A 22,939-nucleotide genomic window follows, 5' to 3' on the forward strand; every position below is an offset into this window, starting at 1 on the left:
AGTTTGCTTTGGTTTGACGAGAGACTGTGTGTTCGTGTGCGCGGGTAGATGATTGTTATGGTTGGAGAACTGGGGGGGGGGGGGGGGGGGGTTGGTCTAGACTGGTTAGAACATACTGATTTATTCAATCCTTTTAGTGAGGGGGGCTATAAAACCATCCTTTGAGCATTAAGCTTTGTCCTGCAACAGTAAGCACCCCAGTCTCACCATGGCGACTGAGAAAAGGCACATTCCAGCAGAGAACCCTGGTGTGCTCAAACACTCGGCTAGCTCCCCTGCATGGAGAACCACCCCTTCCTTCTACTACCTGGGCCATTCCAGAGGGACTCAGCCTCAGGGCTCGACAGAGACTTGGAAAACCTAGATTAGTCCTTACATTTTTACATTACATTACAAGTCATTTAGCTGACGCTTTTATCCAAAGCAACTTACAATAATTGCATTTAACGTAGTCTTTTTTCCTGATGTTATAGTTTGTAAAAGGATGTCTTTCCTCAGATATAACACACTAGGTCACACTAAAACTAAAACACACACTAAATCATAACAAACAAACCCATACACACACGTCGTTGCAAAACAGGCACGACAACCCAGATAGACAACCCCCCCCCCCCACTTCCCCCCCCAAAAAAGCAAATAATTCTACTAGTCCAAATTCCTTTATTCCTTTCTTTTTTTTGTCTCTAGTGCTACATTCTCAGTACACATTCACACCATAGTACTGGGTCTCTGCTCCTCTCGGCGTGTCTGGACAACGTCATGCTGGCTCCGCCCCCCTGCCTGGCTGACCCTGGCAGGTGGGGGTCCAGATGTTGTGTCCTCGCCGCTCCCCCCCCCCCCTACTTCCTCCCCAGGCCAGACCCCTCTTCCTGTCTGGGGACTATAGTGACTTGGGCAGCTGTGAGCGCAAATGAGCCTAGACAGCTGGATGTGTCTGGGAGAGGAATGGAGGGAGGGAGAGAGAGAGAGATGTGGTGTGTGTGAGACAGAGTAAGATTTGTCCTCATCTCCGTTGGGGTTTGAGCCCACTTCCTGACATGCATGCAATCGGCTCTAGGCTGTGAAACTGTGATCCACGACCTCGTGGGTCTCTGTTAAGCAATAGGGTTGTTGTGGTGCAAACCTCAATTAGCTCTGAAGCAGCAGGGGTAGGCTACTCTTGCACCTGCAATGCCCCTTGGGTCACGTTATTTGAGTACACAGTTCACAAATCACTCAAAAAGGGGAAACAAATGAGATGTTTACACATTTGTCTCGGGTTATCTTTTGTTGCAAGTGCTTTAGGTAAAATACATTCCACAGCAGCTAGAGAGACCCATGCACTGAAAGATGTCTGTAGTTGGATGTTGTGATCTAGTCAGCTGTGTGAGGTAGGCTACATTTGACTGCTTCATGCGTCACTCTGACAGTCATAGAAAATAGCTTATTTCTAAGGGAATAGGAGAGCTGCGACGATTGTAGATTAGTGCTGTCATTTTGATTAAGAAACAGCAGTGCGTCCATTCACAGTTGTAACCCGTGTTGATAATCGATAAAGTTTAGTCTTTTGTGACCGCTGAAGTTAACATAAATATTAACACCGGGGATGGATGGAAATGGATTCGCTGCTGTTTTGACTACGGACACAACAGTTGTTGTTTTTTACGTCATTAAACAATGATTACGAATTACATTTCTCATATGCGCCCGCCTATGACGAGCGAAATGTATGACCTAGTTTGAAGCGGAATAGGGACCTAGTTTGAAGCGGAATAGGGACCTAGTTTGAAGCGGAATAGGGACCTAGTTTGAAGCGGAATAGGGACCTAGTTTAAAGCGGAATAGGGACCTAGTTTGAAGCGGAATAGGGACCTAGTTTGAAGCGGAATAGGAACCTAGTTTGAAGCGGAATAGGGTCGGTGTGCTACATCGATTTGCATGTGCGCGATTTTCCGAAGCAGATGTGGAGCAGAGCTGGAGTGTAAACCGATCCGGGAGAGAGGGGCTGTCCGAAGCGATGGCTGGTCGGGCTGGAGAGGAGAGGAGAGGAGGGGAGAGCACAGTTTGAACTGGGCAGTAGACTCTGCTGCGCTGTGTTGTGGAGGTACCGCGCTCATTAGTCCACCGCCAGGGAACATCTTTATTGGCTGTTCAGTTTACCGGTGTCGGTTGTGAAGAGTTGCTGTTTCAGTACGGGGGTCTGTAAGGAAATGCGTGCAGTTTTCTTCAGACTCCCCGTTTGAAGTCATTTCACAAACCACGAGTCCCACCGAGGGAATTGGAGGTAAGACTTGTTTGAGGTTGCGGGGTGCAGCTCCGGAGATGGGGAACAGCGTTTCAGACACGGTCCTAATTATTTTATCGGTCGAAAAGCTGTGTAGAATTTGAAACGGCTAATTGTAAGCTAGCCTACCCCAGAGACTGATTAATTCACAGCCTTTTTATACTTTTAAATAGCCTGTGTGTGCGTGTGTGCGTGTGTGCGTGCGTTTTTCTGTTGTCATTTTCTGGCATGGTTGGTTGTTTGAAGGAGAATTGCCTCCCAAGTGTGTGTGTGTGTGTGTGTGTGTGTGTGTGTGTGTGTGTGTGTGTGTGTGTGTGTGTGTGTGTGTGCGTATGGATATATATGTGAACTGTACCGACAGCCTTACCTGCTCAGCGTCTTTCAAAGTCTGTTAATATTTAACGGTGGTTATATTGAAACGTCAGCCCATTGTTCACGCCGTGCTCCTGAAGACTGTAGCCTGTGTGAACAGTAAACCTGTGGTTGTTGGAGGGAAAAACCTAGTGACTCCTGCAGCCTCCGCAGGCCAAGATTGCCTCAGTCTGCAGGCCGGAAAACCGTTGGAAAGAAGACGTCACGATGAAATCACTCTTTTTACCAACACAGGCATTGCTCCTAGTTTCATAGTCCACACAGTGAGGACCACATTGCATAGCTGTCCTGTGAGACCACTGGTTGCTGGTTGCCGTGGTCTCTCTCTGCCAGAACTATCTGGTGAGTCTCTCCAGTGGAACAAGCAGCTATTCTGGCCCGGCTGTGACCACACGCTCCAGCTCTGATAACCCAAAAGAGCTCCCTGGCTCCGTGGGACCGGGTTCTAATGGGCAGATACCGCTCCGCTGTTTACTTCTCACACAAAATGGCCCCCGGTGACACTAATTAAGGCTTTCGTATCTGGCAGCTGTTTTCGTATTGGAAATATTGGTGTTGTGTGTCACATCCTGGCTTCACGTTGCAGGCTGGACGGCTGTGGATCGCTAGCGTTGCTCCGCTGCCAAGTCCTTTGTAAATAGCGCTTGTGTCAAAAGAGCGCTGTTGTTAGCTGGGGGAGGAGGAGGTAATTGGGCAGGTGGGGGAGGAGGAGGTAATTGGGCAGGTGGGGGAGGAGGAGGTAATTGGGCAGGTGGGGGAGGAGGAGGTAATTGGGCAGGTGGGGGAGGAGGAGGTAATTGGGCAGGTGGGGGAGGAGGAGGTAATTGGGCAGGAAAGTGGGAGCGATCTGGCCTGTTGAGCACAAGTCGGTTGTTAAAAGGCCCGCTTTTCAGACTTGCTGATGGAGTGTTTATACTTGAGACGGGGGAGTATTTCTCCGCCGTCGGCCCACCTGTTGGGCATGGATTAAAACAGTTGGTTTGCCAGTGATGACTTTGGAAAACATTTTTCTATCGTTCATATGTCAGTGTCCATAAAAAAAAAAACTGCTGAAAAAGGCGGAAAAAAAGTAATGGCCGCTAGTCGCACTAACAGATTGACCTTGCGTTGGTTTTACCGGATGGAAACACGAGGGTGCATCCCTTTGAAAAAGAGCCCGTCTAATGGAAAGGAATGCATCAGTTGATGTGTGGGAGATGGAGAGCGTGAGGTTTCCTATTAACGTCCGACGGTTACTTTACCGCACATCCTGTCCCAGAGCGCACTGGGGCCAGCCTGCCTGTCACACGGGCACTCCCAATCACAACAGTTTGGATAGCTCTCCGTCTAGGGCCCCATCTGAGCTATGACCCCCCCCCCCTTCCCCTCTCCCTTTCTGTCACTCTTTCTCTCCCCTCTCTCTCCCCACTTGTAGCTCAAAGCAGCTGTCATGGCGCGGAGGGAGTGGAATTGGTCTGACCTATAAAGGCACAAGCGGTCTGGGAGGAGGAAATTATTGAGATTCTTCTTTTTTCCCAGATATTTTGATTCCAAACGTTTCCCTGGATAATATTGGAAAGGGCCAGGAGTTGGAATAACACAGACCAGCTGTCTTATTACGAATGGTGCTGCAGATTGATCCTGGCTGATAGGGATGTGTGTTACTGCTGGTGCCCTCAACTGTAAACCTAAAGATAAGAACACACAGTAGCATTGTTTCACCTCTGAAAATGTGGTTTCATCTACACCTTACACCTTCACACCATGCTTTCCACTTCTGAATACTGCATATCTTCTCTTTGGAGACAAAATGTAGGAATGTCTTAATCGAATACAGTTCGAACATTAGCCTGCATTTGTTTTGAATAGTTATGTCTGCCCCTTGATACTCATAAATACAAATCAACTTAAACTACTGTTATTAATCCACCAGCATTCCTCTGAAGTCGTATGGCTTTCTTCAGGCTAATCTCAGGGTGAGGCTTTTGGCTCAAAGACTGCCGGGTCGTCTACCCTCCTGAAGCATCATGGGAGCTATTTCATCATCAGAGGACCAACTCCCTGACCCCCCACCACCACCACCATGACTATGACTCAGTCTGTTTTTATAGGTTTTCATGCTCATTCCAAAATAAAAGAAGCTTCCAGCAACTGCCTGGGAAAATTTTACATCATCCAGATCTGCAAAGCTTGGCCTCTGGTTTCTTAACCCCCCCCCCCCACCCCCCGGCTATAAATCAGATAAATCCGTGTGGCCCAGGATAGTGCAGGGCAGCACCCAACCCTGCCGCAGCAGCTCGTCACATAAGTCGGACATTTTGGTAGATCTTCTCGAAGACTGCTTCACCAGTGAACTATGTGCTGTTGCTGCAGATAGTGTTGATTTTTCCACACGTGCCCCCACATCCACCCTACCCCCCGCCCCCCCCCCGGCTGCCAGCTGACATTGAACAGACGAGTCCGACTCAGACAAGTCTCTGGAAAGTCTCGCTCGTCTCGAACTCTCGTCCCAGAAGCCCAGGGCGACGCGGGGGCTCCTAAATAACGGCGACAAGCCCGGTGTAAGTCGATAGGGTCTGCGCCGTCAGCCCCCCCCCCCCCCCACGCGATACGCAAAAAGCCCAGCGAGGCCTCAGCGCTCTGTAAACAAAGCTGCCTCAGCGCTTTGCGGCGGGGGGGTAGAAGGGGGGGGGAAACACGCTTCGATTCTCTGCCTATATTTGGATTGTGAACAGTGGAGTCAGATTGACGATCTGGATGCTGCGTCGTTCTTGCGCGGTACACAATAATAAAATACCCACGCCAGAAATCGTGCGTTAGTAATTGACCGTTAAGTGACGGAGATGGATGACGTTTAGATTACTTGTCGAGGATTTTTTTGTTGTCGTCGTTGAGTGAATTGAGATTCCTTTGCGTCGCCCGGCGCGGCAGTGGGGCTTATTTCCGCATCATCGCAGGGCTCACTCCTTTCCAGGGGGGAATTTGGCCCCTTGGTCTACAATTCACAGGGTAGGATTTGCGAACAAAAGTTTGCAGCTATGCCAACTCCATTGTTCTCTCCAATAGCGGCCGATTTTTTCACTTGATAGCTTTTCCACATTCTCCCAAATGGGAAAAAAAACGAGCTTTTTAAAGACGCGTCGTCTGAACGAGAGGGTTTTGGGGTTTCAGACGACCGCCGGCCTTCTGATATGGAAGCATCCAGAAGTGCTGGCGTTAGGGATGAGAAGGATGTCTTTGCATTTGCCCTGGAGGTGGTGTCTATGAGAGCCGGGGGGTTTAGGGTTAGGCTGTAATGGAAGGCTGCCCTCGCATTGAGGATGGAGAGAAGGATTTAGAGGAAGAAAAGAATCGCTCACTGGCTCGTACAGAGTTTCTCACGGTTACAGTGTTTGGGTCTGAATAGGACAAGCCATGGAGAGTCCGTGGTCACTGTGTAGTCACCGTGGAGTGTTTCTGGTCTCGGCAGACGGTCTAAACTTCACCGACTGAATGAATAGTTTTTCTCATCTGCTGAGGTATGAGAGAATTGTAGCACGGTCGTAGCTCGGGGTGTGATTACTGTGTAAGTATTAAACCTAGATGTAACGTGTGTGTGTGTGTGTGTGTCTTCAGTGTCTAAGAAGCACGGGAAGCTGATCACTTTCCTGCGCACCTTCATGAAGTCCCGGCCCACCAAGCAGAAGCTGAAGCAGAGAGGCATCCTGAGGGAGAGGGTGTTTGGCTGCGACCTGGGGGAACACCTGCTCAACTCAGGCCACGATGGTGAGACACGCGCGCACACTCACACACACGCACACGCACATTCATATACACACACGCACACACACACACGCACATACACACATAAATATACAAGCACGCACACACGCACACACATACACGAACATACACACATATATACACGCACGCACACACAACAATATACACGCACACACATACACGCACATACACACACACACGCGCACATACACACATATATATACACGCACACACGCACATACACGCACATACATACACACGCACACACACACACACGCACATACACACATAAATATACACACACACACACACACACACGCACACACACGCATACATATACACGCACACACACACACACACACACACGCTGTAGCACTCGGGGAAAATCCCATCTGTGAGTCAGTCTGCTTCACATTCAGGGGTGTGTGGGTTCGGGTACATCCACACTTCCCAATAAGGCTCTAGGGAAATGCCTGGTGTTGCTGATTGAATCTCAGCATGCACACACACACACACACACACGCACACGCGCGCACGCTTTGAGCCAGTTGTGGCCACGCCTCCGTGGGAGGAGGCACCCTCAGCTCCAAACATAAAAAATAAAATAATTAAACACTAGTTCGCTGACACCAAATTCACCAGATTCTTACAAAAATCCTACATACTGTGGCTTTGAAGAAGCATGATATTCATATTACGCTGTGATCTCAACTAAGCTGTTGAAACCATGAACATTATAGCTATTTTATAAAGCCCACCTTCTTTAACAAGCATATAAACAAGAGATTAATGGACCCTATGGTCAGGGGTCGACAGCCAACACAGTTGCCCCACCCTGATAGTCTTTGTATGGCTTGGTTCATACTAGTCTGGCCTGAGCTGGGCTTGTATCAGGTCACAGGTCAGAGCACTGCCGGACTAATACCTTTCTGTGTGGAAGGGCTTGACCTGACACAAGCCGAGATACACGTCTATTACGCGTCTATTACGCGTCTATTACACGTCTATTAGGCGTTCAGCTGTGCAGTCACACACCCACGGCTAATGGGTCGTCCGGGAAGCGCGGTTAGTCTTGGCGACGGCCGGTCCAATGTCCCCACGCCTGTCTTCTCTCACCCCCGCGGGCCGAACGCCAGGCCGAGTCCCTCTGGCTCCGCCCCCTCAGGCAGCAACGGAGGTTTCAGACGAATGAGGTGTCACCCTGGCGCTCTGGCCCAGCCTGGCGGAATGAACCCCGTCACCCCGCCCCGGCGCTCTGGGAGGGTTTCCCCGGCAACCCCCTGTGGCTTGAGAGGAGGGTGCAAAGGTCAAGTTCGGGATCTGGCAACCCCTCCGCAGCTGCTGGCCTGGAAATCCACCCTGAGTCGTCTGGCCAAACGAGCCTCTTCCCCTCTCTCACACACACTCACAGACATGACTGCGTTAGTAAACACGGTCTCTGGCTCCTTCTCTCTCATGAAGCCTCGTACTACTCAGTCTGACTGGCTACACGGTCTGTAGGCTGAATGTTTTGTCTGTGTGTGCGTGTGTGTGTGTGTGTGTGTGTGTGTGTGTGTGTGTGTGTGTATTCACACGTTGCATTTCACATGAGAAGAAGACATTGGTGCCCTCAGACGACATAGCCAGTCAGAGCCATGTGAACAGAATGGAGATGTCCAGTGGTTTTGTGGGGTCTGTAGTCCACTGGCTAGTGGGGTCTGTAGTCCAGTTTTGGGCCGCTTAGTCCTATGGATCATTGTTGTTTATTTTGTCCAAATACCATTGTTCTCCAGGTAGGGTCCCTTTTCTTTCTCTGCTCCCTTCTCCGTCTCTTTAAACATTTTACTGACTTTACCTCAGAATATTTACCTCAGAATATTTACCTCAATGTAGCTGAGCATCCGTACCACCGTGGGACGCCTAACTAGGGTCGCCATGGCGACCACCCTTACGAAACGGCGAACCCGTCCCAACATGCAATGCGGCTTGACATACTTGTACCTTCACCTTCTCTATTACACTTTGAGGAAAACTAACAAGTGGCTAGTGTTTAAGGTAATGTGGGCAGCTTACAAGTTTGCCGACAACACTTGCCTACGTGATACATGGGGCTCGAATCCTACGACCGTGAGATGAAGAGCGTCACGCTCCTCTGACTGACCGAGCTAGCCGGGGGCGGTTGGAAGTGACAGGATCTTGTAAACGTTCGCCGACAGCGAAGTGAGTGTTGTGAGGAACCTGAGAATGCAGTGGTTTTTGGCCCCTAGCTGCGTCCTCCTCCTCTTCTGTGCTATGCGTGGAATTTGGGGGAACAGCTGCTTCCTCCAGGGGTCCCACTTTCATCATCCTACGTGTGGTGTGGGTCAGGATTAGGACGTTTGTCTCACTAACCCACATTTAACTTAGGTTGACACACACACACACACACACACACACACACACACACACACACACTGAATACTATATTTGGATACGCGACGAAACGGAGAACTATTAAGGACTGTATTTGCCATCAGCACACGAGCACACATTTCTCCCCGGGCTACGTAAACAAACCACTAACACAACAGGCATTTTTCTGGGCTGCCCAGCGCTGTCCGAGTGTGTGTAGATCACTGGGCGCTTAGCGCCTTTGTGAGTAGGAGGGAAGCATGTGTCTCTCTCGCTGTCTCTCTCATCCTCCCTTGGCAGGCAGTGTCTTGTTGCTATCTGATCATCTGGTCCAGTCTGGCGGTTCTTACATGTTCTCGGTGAAAAGGGGTAGAAACAACGTCTGTCCCTCCAACAACAAATCCCATATCCCCAATCCCAATTGGATTCAAGCCGGCGCCATGCTAGTTGTAGCCAGCTGCTGTCCTACCTAATGTTGTACACTTTATTTGTACTCTTGTACATTTTGGGTCTGTTGTCCATTTGCATTCCAGTCTGTTTTGTTGTTGTCGTAACAGTACAATTTCCACCCGGGGATCAATAAATTCTTCCACTGCTTTCCAAGTCCTTTTCTTGTCTGTACTCACTCTGACCTCCAAACCCTCCCAGCTGAGACACACGCACGCACACACACACACACACACACACACACACAGAAGGAATGCGGGAAAAAACACTTTCATCTTTTGCCTATGCAGCGCTCAATGAGCGATCAGGCACACGCCTTGATTCCAGGAGATGTTTTAAGGGTAACTGTGTCGTCTGTCCGGCTGCTTCAGTTCCCCAGGTCCTCAAGAGCTGTACGGAGTTCATCGAGAAACATGGCGTGGTGGACGGGATGTACCGGCTCTCCGGCATCGCCTCCAACATCCAGAAACTACGGTAAGGAAACTACGTTTACTACGTTTAAGTTAAGTTACCAGAAACTAAGGTAACTACGCTCACTCTGAGCACAAAATCACCGTCTTTAAAAAAACTAAACAATACCGTTCAAAGACGGTGATAAAGGAAGTGTGTTCCTGATAACCACTGTCCCAGAGTCAGTATAATAATTATGCTCTTCTCACACAGAGATTCCACAGGTGGAGTTCTAAAACATAGTCCAGTCTTGCCCTAAATCTTTAAATCTCATAGCGTGAAAATTCCATCCAGGATTATCAACATTGTAAAAAAAACACAAAAAAACAATCCCATTACCTTCTTACTTGCCATGTTACTGTATGTGGGTTAGTATGTTTGAGTGTGTGTGTGCGCGCGCGTATGTGTGTATGTGCGTGTGTATGTGTGTGTGTGTGTGTGTGTGTGTGTGTGTGTGTGTGTGTGTGTGTGTGTGTTTGTGTGTGTGCGCGCGAGCGTATGTGCGTGTGTATGTGCGTGTGTATGTGTGTGTGTGCACCATGGCCTGTTGACTGGCTGTCCAAGGCATTTCTGCAGTTTTTCTTCAGTTGACATCAAACCGAACCATCAAATCAAGATTATGATGCTTTTAGCATTCGGTGGAGATTTCTAGTGTTTTTTTCCGTGTTTTCTCCAGAGTGAGTTGTTTGTTCATGTTATTTACAGGGTTTCATTTAGACCGGGGAGGCTTTGACAGCATCTTGAAATTGAGTTGCTCCACCCTGATTTGAAAGAATTTCAGTCTTTGTGTGGCTGGGTTCATACTAGTCTGAAATTCCACTTCATCCTTTTCAGCTCTGGTTGTTTGTTTTAGGATGTCATTAACACTGTGTGATACCATGCTTGGTACTGTAAATACTAAGGAAATTGAACAAGGAAATAGAGTTTGGTTAATAAAGTTCTAGATAGAAACATTGTTGTAAGAGGGCCCTCACCAGAATATTCGACCCAGTTCATACGCCTTGGATTTGAGCACCTTTTCACTGGGGTGGGGGTTAATATGCCAGCCTGTAAAGATCCAACACTCCCTTCAGAGCGCTACGATCTCCAGCATCTCTCTCTCCTTCCCTCCCCCAGGCACGAGTTCGACTCGGAGCAGATCCCCGACCTGACCAAAGATGTGTTCATCCAGGACATCCACTGTGTGGGCTCCCTGTGCAAGCTGTACTTCCGCGAGCTGCCCAACCCGCTGCTCACCTACCAGCTCTACGAGAAGTTCTCCGTAAGCACCGGCCCGCCTCCTCCTCGCCAACCTGAACCTCATAGGGCGTTAGACTGACGTAGGCGTGCCACTCGCAAGGCTCCTTTTGTTGTGGTGTGGGAGCTTGGGGAGTTGGGTAAGGTTAGGGTTAGGGTTAGGGTTGGTCCTCCACAGGACTCTGGCCTGGCTTTGTTGAGAGTGTTTACCGTTCACCCCCAGCCTGGTGACATCATCCCGATGTGGCGAGCTCACCTTGTTACCCACAGATCAGTCTGGATACTCAATAGAGATTTTCCGATCTGCGATCTCGCCAATCGGCGTCGGTTCTGAGGAATTTGAAATACAATCGGCTACGCTGGGCAGGTTTTATGACTGTCAGGAAGAGTTGAAGTTAGCGCGTGATTGACCGTTTCAGATCTTTTTCAGACGGTTCATCCAATCACCTGCCAGGTAGTTTTGAAAGTGCCCGCCCTTTTCCAAACAGTTTCCAACAGAGAGTTCCCAGAGGGTTATGCGTAGCAAAGCATCTGGCGCGTCAGGTTAATTCACCCCATCTGGAATCCAATTCCTCCTTTACACATCTCTTTCAAATCCCCCCAGCTTTTACACATCTGTGTGTGTGTGTGTGTGGGTGTGTGTGGGCGGTCTTCCATCGACCTTTGCCTGACCCGAGAGTAACTCGAGAAAGATCCAGAAGACACCTGAAGTGTATTAGTCATCACAGACGCTCCCCCGGCCACGAGGGACTCTAATAGTTCTTCAGGAGCCATCTTAAAAGCCACTCAGCAACTACAAAATCCTTCAGACTCCTCTGCTACAAACACGACAAAACCACACGACGACTCACGACGTAAAAACCCTGCGCCAAACCACACAGACCGAGCTCGTAAAGATAGAGTAGATGTTTGCTGGTTGCTATAGCTGAGGAGAAGAGGGGGGGGGGGAGGGGGATGCAGCACTCTGCCCCCCCCCCCAACCTCCCAGTGTGAGTGCGCCCCCCCCCTCCCAGCACCTGGCCCCCTGCAGTGGAGGTGTGGAGTGGTGTGAACAGCTGCTGAACGCTTCCCCTCCCTCCCTCCTCTCTCCTCCCTCCTCTCTCCTCCCTCCCTCCCTCCTCTCTCCTCCCTCCCTCCCTCCTCTCTCCTCCCTCCCTCCTTCCCTCCCTCCCTCCCTCCCTCCTCTCTCCTCCCTCCCTCCTTCCCTCCCTCCTCTCTCCTCCCTCCCTCCCTCCCTCCCTCTCTCCTCCCTCCTCCCTCTCTCCTCCCTCCCTCCCTCTCTCCTCCCTCCTCCCTCTCTCCTCCCTCCTCTCTCCTCCCTCCCTCCCTCCTCTCTCCTCCCTCTCTCCTCCCTCCCTCCCTCCTCTCTCCTCCCTCTCTCCTCCCTGCGTCCTCTCCTCCCTCCCTCCTCTCTCCTCCCTCCCTCCCTCCTCTCTCCCTCCTTCCCTCCCTCCTCTCTCCTCCCTCCCTCCCTTCCTCCCTCTCTCCTCCCTCCCTCCCTCTCTCCTCCCCTCCCTCCCTCCTCTCTCCCTCCTCCCTCCCTCCTTCTCTCCTCCCTCCCTCCTTCCCTCCCTCCTCTCCTCCCTCCCTCTCTCCTCCCTCCCTCCCTCCTTTCTCCTTCCTCCCTCCCTCTCTCCTACCTCCCTCCCTCCCTCTCTCCTCTCTCCTCCCTCCCTCCTCCCTCCCTCCCTCCTCTCTCCTACCTCCCTCCCTCCCTCTCTCCTCTCTCCTCCCTCCCTCCTCCCTCCCTCCCTCCTCTCTCCTTCCTCCCTCCCTCCTCTCTCCTCTCTCCTCCCTCCTCTCTCCTCCCTCCCCTCCTCTCCCCTCAGGAGGCCGTGTCGGCGGCCACCGACGAGGAGCGGCTCATCAAAATCCACGACGTCATCCAGCAGCTGCCTCCGCCGCACTACAGGTCGGCGCCGCCACACTGCCCCCTACAGGCTGCAAACACACTCGCACTCTGCACTCCCTTTGTTTTTGTGTGTGTTTTTGTGTGTGTGTGTGTGTTTTTTAAACAGCGGTTGAAGATACTTGTTGTTAATTACTCTGCCCTGTTAGCGGGGCTGTGAATGATGGCCTCTGCAGCGAGGCATGATCTCATTACGCGCTGACGTTGTTGATGTTCATCGGGTCCGACGCCGCCTTCACGGTTTTACACGCGCATCTCAAGTAGTCCAGTATGCAGTTAAATCAGCGTGATTTAGAGGTGTCTGCTGCAGTGTCATTAGAGGTGATTAAGATAAGATAAGACTTTATTGATCTCCTCGGGGGGAATATTGGCATTTCAGCAGTTGAGAATTACTTTGGAAAGTAGAGAAACGCTAGATGCAGAGTAACAGAAAAGAGAGACTAGAGGGGGGGGGGGGGGGTAGCAGCATAATAAAGGGATATCAGGGGCTATATACATCCATATGTACAGTAACTGGGCAGTATAGAATAGAATAAGATATATACTGTGTGTACCTGCATACATTGTCTGTATAAATATATAACTATACAAGTATGAGTCAAGGAGTATATCTGTCTGTCTGTCTGTCTGTCTGTCTGTCTGTCTGTCTGTCTATCTATCTATCTGTCTGTCTGTCTGTCTGTCTATCTATCTCTCTCTACCTATCTATCTCTCTATCTCTCTATCTGTCTGTCTGTCTATCTATCTATCTCTCTACCTATCTATCTCTCTCTATCTCTCTCTATCTATCTCTATCTATCTATCTCCACACACACACACACACACACACACACACACACACACACACACACACACACACACACATCCATCCATCCATCCAGGCTGTGTGGGTATATCTAGTAATACACATGTATAGATGTATAGATACAGGCAGTAGCAGCCCCTCTTGTGAATGGGAGCCGTGTCTCACTAGCGCCCCCTTGTCCTGCAGGACGCTGGAGTTCCTCATGAGACACCTGTCCCACCTGGCCACCTTCAGCTACATCACCAACATGCACAGCAAGAACCTGGCCATCGTCTGGGCGCCCAACCTGCTGAGGTACGAACACATCCACTTACATTACAGTCATGTAACGGACGCTTTCATCCAAAGCCACTTAGAGTAGTTGCTTTTAACATAGGAAGCCGGTGTACTACTACTCACCAGAACTCACAAGTGCACCTCCTTTCTAAACAAGTGACTAAGAGAATAATCTATTGCTGAAGGCAAAGTGCAAGAGTGTGCAAGTAGTACTAAAACGATAATAGGTGCTTAAGAGGGAGGATCCTGGTAGTACTTCTTGAAGAGGTGAGTTTTGAGCCTGCGGCGAAATACGGGCAGAGGCACGGATCCAGTTACATGGATGACTTCTCCCTCGTGAGCTTCTAATGCGTTGTGAGGCAGTCTAAAGCCGTCTTTTCCATAACTGCGTTTGCACAGGAAGGTTAACCAGGAAGTAAGTCATTTAGGGCTGCATGGAGTCCCAGACCCATATAAAGCCTAGTCCTTAACTGCAATACGTGACATAGAAGATAAGTCATTGAAAGTCCCCAGACTAATCTTTATCTGCGTCGGGGGGGAGGAACTCGCCGCTCGCAAGCGAAATTAATCACAAGGTGTTAATCACAAGGTATTCCAATCTGCTCGCCTTAATCCCCTGTTGTTGTTGTGTTGTTGTTGTCGTCCTCCAGGTCCAAACAGATCGAGTCGGCGTGCTTCAGCGGCACGGCGGCCTTCATGGAGGTGCGCATCCAGTCGGTGGTGGTGGAGTTCATCCTCAACCACGTGGACGTGCTCTTCAGCCCCAAGCTCAGCTCGCTCATACGGGAGGGGGCAGGTACGATCCGCACCCCCGTCCTGGTCCCTGGGGTTCATTCGGTCGATTCTTCGTATGCGTTTTTAACCTGTGTGAAGCACTTTGGGAGTCCTGTCTGTGAGAAGTGCTGTATAAATAAAATGTACTTAGGTAGTTTACTTGTACTGACTCAGACCCCTGGGGTCACGGCCTCTGACACCTGGGGTCACTCCCTCAGACACCTGGGGTCACTGCCTCAGACACCTGGGGTCACGGCCTCAGACCCCTGGGGTCACGGCCTCAGACACCTGGGGTCACTCCCTCAGACACCTGGGGTCACTGCCTCAGACACCTGGGGTCACGCCGCACCCATGTTTGCAACATTTGACTATTCGGAGTTAGGGGTGGGGGGGGGGGGGATTCGATGTTGGGCTTTGCTCGTAAGCGAGTTGTGTATCTAGTGATAATCTCTACTCACCTCGTCCTCCTCCGCTCGCTTCTGCCCCGCCCCCCTCCGCCCCCCACCTCAACAAAGTACACCGGGTCACGCTTCTTGTGTCATCGCCAGGTCACAACTCGCTGTCCCGGCCCAAGTCCCTGCTGGTGTCGTCCCCGTCCACCAAGCTGCTGACCCTGGAGGAGGCGCAGGCGCGGACCCAGGCCCAGATCAACTCCCCGGTGACGGCCGACAGCAAGTACATCGAGGTGGGCGAGGGGCCGGCCGCCCTGCAGGGCAAGTTCCACACCGTCATCGAGTTCCCCACCGAGAGGTACGGCCACGCCCCCGTCAGCGGTCTGGAGAGATCATGTAGTCGGTAGTTAGATGGCAGAGTGAAATTACCGCCGGCTGTGGAGTGTAATTACCGACGGTTTTGACTTCCTCTTCGCCCCCCCGTTAACAGGAAGAGGCCCCCTGTGAAGTCCAGGAAGTCGCCGGTGGGCAGCTGGCGCTCCTTCTTCAACCTGGGCAAGTCGTCGTCCATGTCCAAGCGCAAGCTGCAGCGCAACCCCAGCGAGCCCAGCGAGCTGAAGGCCATGGCGCTGGCAGGTGAGTCCCCCAACTGTCACACAGCAACTGCCGCTGCCGTCACCCGACTGTCGGCTACAGACAGACAGACCATAATAAGCCTGGCTTACCTCCGTGTCACAGGTGGCCGAGGGGACACGGGAACACTCCGGTCAGCCAAGAGCGAGGAGTCGCTCACCTCGCTACACAACGTGGAAGGTAGTGTTTTTTTTTGTGTGTGTGTGTTTTTAAGCGTTTCACAATGACGTTGGATAAAGTTTCAAAACCTCGCATGCTCCTTTCCAGGGTAATCGACAAAATGTTGGCTGTTTTTTCGGTCTGTTCTTCGTCTAAGACGCTGAGGCGGTAACGCTCTCAACTCCAGGGAACATAACATCTCCGATTTGATCCTGAACAGCGGACCCTGGGATGATTAGCGAATAGCGATTAGCGATCCAAAATAAACACGAACAGCCTTTCCGATAGCCCCGTTTCTGCGATCGTGTCCTGAAACATATCGCCGCGTACACGAATTTGTCTGTTTGTAATTTGCGAAGTGTAACGGAGCTAACCGAGTCGTCTCCCCCTCCCTGCCAGGCGAGTCGAAGGTGTACCGCCCACGGCGCCCGCGCTCCAGCAGCGACGCCCTCTCCGCCTCCTTCAACGGCGACCTGCTGGACGGCCGGCAGCACTGCAACTCCTACGACAACCTGGAGGGCGACAGCGACGGCGACGACGGGCCGTCCATCCGCGTGCCGGCGCTCATCTCGCCGCCGCGCTCCGCCGGCGAGGAAGTGGACCTCAGCCCGCCGGACATCGGCATGGCGTCGCTGGACTTCGACCCCATGTCCTTCCAGTGCAGCCTCCCCGACGCCTCGTTCTCCTTCCCCCTGGGAGACTCATCCCCGGCGTCCGCGGGCAGCGGCGGTCCGAAGAGGAGCCCCGGGAGCCTGGGGTCCGGCTTCAACGACCCGGAACCCGCCTCGCCCGCCTTCCCGGGCCTGGGCAAGTTCACCAACCCCTTCCTGTGCCCGGAATTCGGCGAAAAAACAGAGTGCAAGAAGCTGACCACTTCCTACTCCTACACAGAGAAACCCATCCAGGCCGTGTCCCCGATTAAGAGCGGACAGTCGGCAAGTATGGCTCCCCTGGCCGTTTCGGAGCCGTTCTCCTTGGACTTCCCCGGTAAGACCCCGGAGGGCAAGGCTCCTCCCCCTCAGCCCGCCCCCCCTACCTCGGCGCCCCGGGTCTCGCCCCCCCTCATGGGCTCGCTGCTGCTGGGGTCCGACGAGCCGTACCTGAGCCACGCCTTCCACACGGAACTGCACTGTAAGCTCGCCGCCTTCGACGACGACGACGCCACCGACGACTTCTTCCTGGGAGGAGGAGAGAGCGCCCGGACGACCGTAGCCACGCCCCCCCGGGAACAGCCAGGTAGGCGGAGCTCCACTTGTCTCGAAACTTTTGCTGTCATCTTTATATTTTTTCCCCCCTCAACGTTTAGGGTGTGTTGGTTGGAGTTAGACGGTCTTCTCTGTTCTGGATTGTGCCGTTAAACGAGTGCCTGTTTCATTTCTAGGTGTAGTTTCCCACGCCTTTAACACCTTGCATGGATTTCAGCTCAGAGAAATCTTTTTCCCATGATGCCCCAGCGCCATGCCTAACATTTCCTTCTCTGTCCTCCTGAACACCGAGCCTGCCTGCCTGCCTGCTCTCCCCCCCCCCCCCCCCCCCCCACGTTTCTCCTCCGTCCGGCGGGCGCGTCTCTCTCACACTCTCCTCACCCGGGGTTCCCTTCTGTTTTGTTTTTTCTTCGTCCCTCTCCCAGGAGCCTTAGCTCTGGACTCTCCACGGGGCCCCGCCCCCCCAGACCCCCTAGGCCCCGTAACCTCCCCGTCCTCCTCCCCCCCCCCTCCTCCTCCTCCTCCGAAGAACGCCGCCCGCCTCCTGGCCATGGCCCTGGCGGAGACGGCCCAGCAGGCCTCGGCCCTGCACCACAGGGGGGCGCCCTCCCCCCCACCGGACAGCCCGGACTGGCCCCCGCCCCTGGCCGCGTGGACGCCCAGCGAGGAGGCGTCCTCCCCCCCCCCTCCCGCCGCCGCCCCCGTCGACCAGCAGTACCAACCGCCCGAGTCGGCCCACCCCGACGACGCCGGGACCCCTCCCGCGGACGCCGTCACCCCGACCACGCCTCCCCACCTCCCCAACCCCGACGCACCCCAGGGGTCTCCCCCCACGCGGAGGAGTCCGGCCAGGGAGCAGCCCGCCGTGGGGCAGGTTCCCATCAGCGCCGGGTCCACTGGCCCCGCCCCCAGCAGCAGGGACGCCGGCGTGCAGCTACCGCCTGCGCCTGAGGTACTGAACACCTCCCAACACCATATCAGCCCCCTGCAGCTGAACACCTCCCAACACCATATCAGCCCCCTGAACACCTCCCAACACCATATCAGCCCCCTGAACACCTCCCAACACCATATCAGCCCCCTGAACACCTCCCAACACCATATCAGCCCCCTACAGCTGAACACCTCCCAACACCATATCAGCCCCCTGAACACCTCCCAACACCATATCAGCCCCCTACAGCTGAACACCTCCCAACACCATATCAGCCCCCTACAGCTGAACACCTCCCAACACCATATCAGCCCCCTGAACACCTCCCAACACCATATCAGCCACCTGAACACCTCCCAACACCATATCAGCCCCCTGAACACCTCCCAACACCATATCAGCCCCCTACAGCTGAACACCTCCCAACACCATATCAGCCCCCTGAACACCTCCCAACACCATATCAGCCCCCTGAACACCTCCCAACACCATATCAGCCCCCTGAACACCTCCCAACACCATATCAGCCCCCTGAACACCTCCCAACACCATATCAGCCCCCTGAACACCTCCCAACACCATATCAGCCCCCTGAACACCTCCCAACACCATATCAGCCCCCTACAGCTGAACACCTCCCAACACCATATCAGCCCCCTACAGCTGAACACCTCCCAACACCATATCAGCCCCCTGAACACCTCCCAACACCATATCAGCCACCTGAACACCTCCCAACACCATATCAGCCCCCTGAACACCTCCCAACACCATATCAGCCACCTGAACACCTCCCAACACCATATCAGCCACCTGAACACCTCCCAACACCATATCAGCCCCCTACAGCTGAACACCTCCCAACACCATATCAGCCCCCTGCAGCTGAACACCTCCCAACACCATATCAGCCCCCTACAGCTGAACACCTCCCAACACCATATCAGCCCCCTGCAGCTGAACACCTCCCAACACCATATCAGCCCCCTGAACACCTCCCAACACCATATCAGCCCCCTACAGCTGAACACCTCCCAACACCATATCAGCCCCCTGAACACCTCCCAACACCATATCAGCCCCATGAACACCTCCCAACACCATATCAGCCCCCTGAACACCTCCCAACACCATATCAGCCCCCTGAACACCTCCCAACACCATATCAGCCCCCTGAACACCTCCCAACACCATATCAGCCCCCTACAGCTGAACACCTCCCAACACCATATCAGCCCCCTACAGCTGAACACCTCCCAACACCATATCAGCCCCCTGAACACCTCCCAACACCATATCAGCCCCCTACAGCTGAACACCTCCCAACACCATATCAGCCCCCTACAGCACTGTGCTACAGTCAAAAAATGGTTTAAAGCTATTTATCTGGACAGTGTTTATTTGCTCGTAAAAACACTATATAACATTACAGTCACTACAAATAAACATTAATATTAATAATAATACAAATAAAATCTGTAATCCTCCCAAGAAGCTTGGGAAGCATTTACCACAGGACTATTAAAATGACAGCAGTGTACTAAAGAGAATTTTGTGTTCTAAGGGAGGCCACACAAAATACCAACTTCTTTTAAAAACAAGAACTTCATATTTTGGTCCATGATTCAATAACGATTTGTTTGTTTTTTTAATTCCCAGAGTGCCTCAGATTCTCTTCAGACTGTTCACCTACACCATGGACAGCTACTGACGTTTTTTATTCTTACAGTATATTACTTTTTTTGTATTAATGACTGTGTTTATTCCAATGTTTTATGTTGTGTTTTTTCAGGCACATAAACACTTAACGCCCAGATAAATAGCTTTTAACATTATTTTCTTTGGTGGCAGCCTAAGACTTTTGCACAGTACTGTATCTAGGATAGGACCATTTAAGATGCTATAGTTTAGTTTTGTCTTTTATTTACAGGTCCAGAACGAGGAGACTGTCCGGCCGCCGATTCTTCCCAAACCCTCGGAGCACCCGGTGGCCATTCTCCAGCCCCTGCCCCAAAAACAGCCCCAGCCTCAAATACAGCCTCAAATACAGCCTCAAACACAGCCTCAAACACAGCCTCAGACCCAAACAGAGCTTCCGCCTCCCACTCAGAATCAAGTACAGCCTCCGCCTCAAACACAGCCTCAAACACAGCCTCAGCCTCAAACACAGCCTTCTCACCCCCAGCCTCACCCCCAGCCCAACGCCCGAGTGGCCCCCACCCCGCCCGAGTCGGCGCCGGACAAGCCGTGGGAAGCCATCAAGCCGGTGCAGCCAGGCCCCGCCCACCACCACCTCCACCACCACCCCCACCACGCCTACGGCCCCACGCCACCGGCCCCGCCCGTCCGCTCCATCGAGAGCAAACTGGCCGCCGCCGCCCTCAGTCAGACGGAGGCCGCCGGCCTCCACGCCGCCCCGGCCGAGCCCCCGAAGACCCCCGGCCCGCCGGCGGAGGAGGAGGAGCCGCCCCCGCACCACCCGCCCCCCCCCGCCCGCAAGCTCTCCGCCCACCAGGCGACCCACCTGTACCACAGCCAAGGGGAGGCGGCCTCGCTGGAGCCCCCCGTAGGCGAGGCCTACTACCACCAGCGAGGGGTGTCTGTCGGCCTGCCGTCGGTGCTGTACCACTACCGCCCGGACGCCGGCGCCGCCGCGCACCTCTCCTACGCGTCCAAGTCCGAACCGCAGCTCCCGTACAGCGCCCGCGCCGACGCCCGCTACCACACCCTGGGCCCCAGGTCCTACCACCAGTCCGTCAAGTCCCGGGCGGGGCCGTCCCTCCACGGCGCCGAGTACGTCTCCCTGGGGGCGGGGCACCGCGGCCCGGGCTACGACGCCTCCGCCGCCGCCGCCCACGTCTACCCCAGCATCCGGCGGGTGCACTCGCTGCACATGCCGTCGGCCGTGCGCTCGGCGCCGATCCAACGGACCGAGGTCCCGCCGGACGACGAGCTGTTCTACTACCAGCGGCCCGTCTACAGCTGCAAGGCTTACCCGCCGCCGGCGCCGCCACCGGCGCCATCGCAGGCCGACTACCACGTCACCCAGCTGCAGCCGTACTTCGAGAACGGGCGGGTCCAGTACCGGTACAGCCCGTATTCAGGGGGCAGCCCGCTGGACGCGCCCTACTACGACGTGGACCCGTACGGAACCATCCGGCTGCGTCACATCCACTCCTTCAGCAGCAGGGACCTGGGGCCGCGGGACCTCAGCCGGTCCGGGGGCAAGGCGGGGGGCTACCACTACCTGACCCGCCACCACGTCCTCCCTCCCCCGCCCCCCCCTGGGAAGGAGCACAGCTTCGTGAGCCGGGACATGCCCCCGGGGCACCACGGCGGCGCCAAGGGAGGAGCCGCCGCCGTCTACTTCGCCTGGGACCCGGCCGACGAGCTGGAGCGCTACCGCGTGCACTCGGTCCGCCGGGAGAGCCGCGCCCGGCAGAAGATGAAGACGCCCGTCATGTCGCAGTACGACAACGTGGGTTTGTTCGTGTCGCCGGCGGCAGACGCGGCGTCGGCCTACGAGACCCTGCACCTGCGCAGCAAGTCGGACCCGGGGAAGGCGGCGCTGATGGCGGCCGAGGGCAAGGAGGGGCGCTACGGCGCCCAGCACCACCCCGGTGCCGCCTCCTCCTCCCGACACCCGGACGCCGACGCCCTCATGTACATGGAGACGGAGAAGCACTGTCAGGGGAACGGGACCGGAGACAAGCAGGGCGGCGCCCGGGCGTGCCAAGCCCCGCCCCTCACACGCAGCCTGTCCCACCAGCAGGACGCCAAGTTCGAGACGGGCGACGGCTGCGGCGGCGCCAAGCACTGGCAGCAGGAGCACCCGGACGCCAGGGGCTTCCAGCCCCGCTACGAGCGCCCCGACCTCGACCGCCACACGAACAGGGTCAAAACCACTAGCGGCTACCACGACGCGGACGACCAGACGCCAGCCGCCAAGGCCGTAGCCCCTCCCAAACCGGAGCGCGCCAACCGAGAGCGCCAGCATTTCCAGCCGACGCCGGACCCGGAGAGAGAGTACGCCTACCAGAGACACAGCACCATGACGGTCCAGTCGCACTACGACAACCTGGACCACTACCCGGCCGGGCCTCAGGCCCCGCCCCGCGCTGGGGGAGGAGGAGGAGGAGGAGGAGCCGGGCCCTTCCCCACGCCGGGCCTCACCGCCGCCCACAGCAACAGAGCCTACTCCACCGCCCTGGGCCAGGGCGCCTTCATCCAGGCTGAGCTCGCCCTGCAGAGGTCCGAGACCGAGATACACGCCGAATGAGAGGGACTCGGGGGACGGAACGCGTCCAAAACGAGAAGACAAACTTTCAGCCGCGTGAAGGACGCTAAATAAGTTGACTCGCTCGAGATAGGAAAGGTTATCAGCCTCTGCAGGACAGCGGACTGTCGTCTTGACCATTATTTTTGTTCTCCTGTATTTTTAATGAATTGTAAAGTAAAATTCTAAAAGACTTTTTACAAATTGTACTGAATGTACCATAATATCTTCAATTGTCAAAAGGCCATACTGTTGTGACTTATTGAAACGGTGGTCGGTCATATAAATGTATATGATATTAAAAGTGAACGGTACGTCACACCAGAACTGCAAAAATGTATACGTGTATAAATAGAACTACTGGTAAAAAGGGATTTTTTTTATTTTGATTTCCAGTTTTTGTTTTAGCTGGAGCCTGAGGGTACAAAACATAATGGGGATTGAAGTTTTGCATTTTAGAAATGCATGTACTCTTCTCTTACAGAACAGTTCTGAGTATCCTGATATCCTGTGTGTATTTTATGGATGTTACAGTAACGGTTGTGAGGACGAACTCTGTATGTCGTTGTGCCCTCATGTTTCTATGTACACAACTAGGTGGTACACTGCTCACTTTGAATCTTCAAACACTTCTGAATTGGGTTTGAAGCCCAAGAGTCACAAGTGGGTTAGATTCTGCAATGGGTACTTTCAC

The 22,939-nt window shown here is 53.8% G+C and overlaps 1 protein-coding gene across 1 annotated transcript; it reads left to right on the forward strand.

The window, feature by feature from the left end:
• The first annotated feature begins 6,261 nt into the window (after positions 1 to 6,261).
• On the forward strand, positions 6,262 to 22,258 carry arhgap32b (Rho GTPase activating protein 32b). The gene is made up of 12 exons (XM_084437036.1): positions 6,262 to 6,382; positions 9,568 to 9,670; positions 10,763 to 10,907; positions 12,712 to 12,794; positions 13,783 to 13,890; positions 14,523 to 14,668; positions 15,195 to 15,396; positions 15,529 to 15,674; positions 15,777 to 15,851; positions 16,230 to 17,066; positions 17,461 to 17,987; positions 19,900 to 22,258. The coding sequence occupies exons 1-12, from the start codon at positions 6,277 to 6,279 to the stop codon at positions 22,246 to 22,248; spliced, it is 4,827 nt and encodes a 1,608-aa protein (XP_084293162.1). The 5' UTR covers positions 6,262 to 6,276; the 3' UTR covers positions 22,249 to 22,258.
• Positions 22,259 to 22,939: the final 681 nt, after the last annotated feature.

Source organism: Borostomias antarcticus (genome assembly GCF_949987555.1).
Source record: "Borostomias antarcticus genome assembly, chromosome: 1".
Lineage (NCBI taxonomy): Eukaryota > Metazoa > Chordata > Actinopteri > Stomiiformes > Stomiidae > Borostomias > Borostomias antarcticus.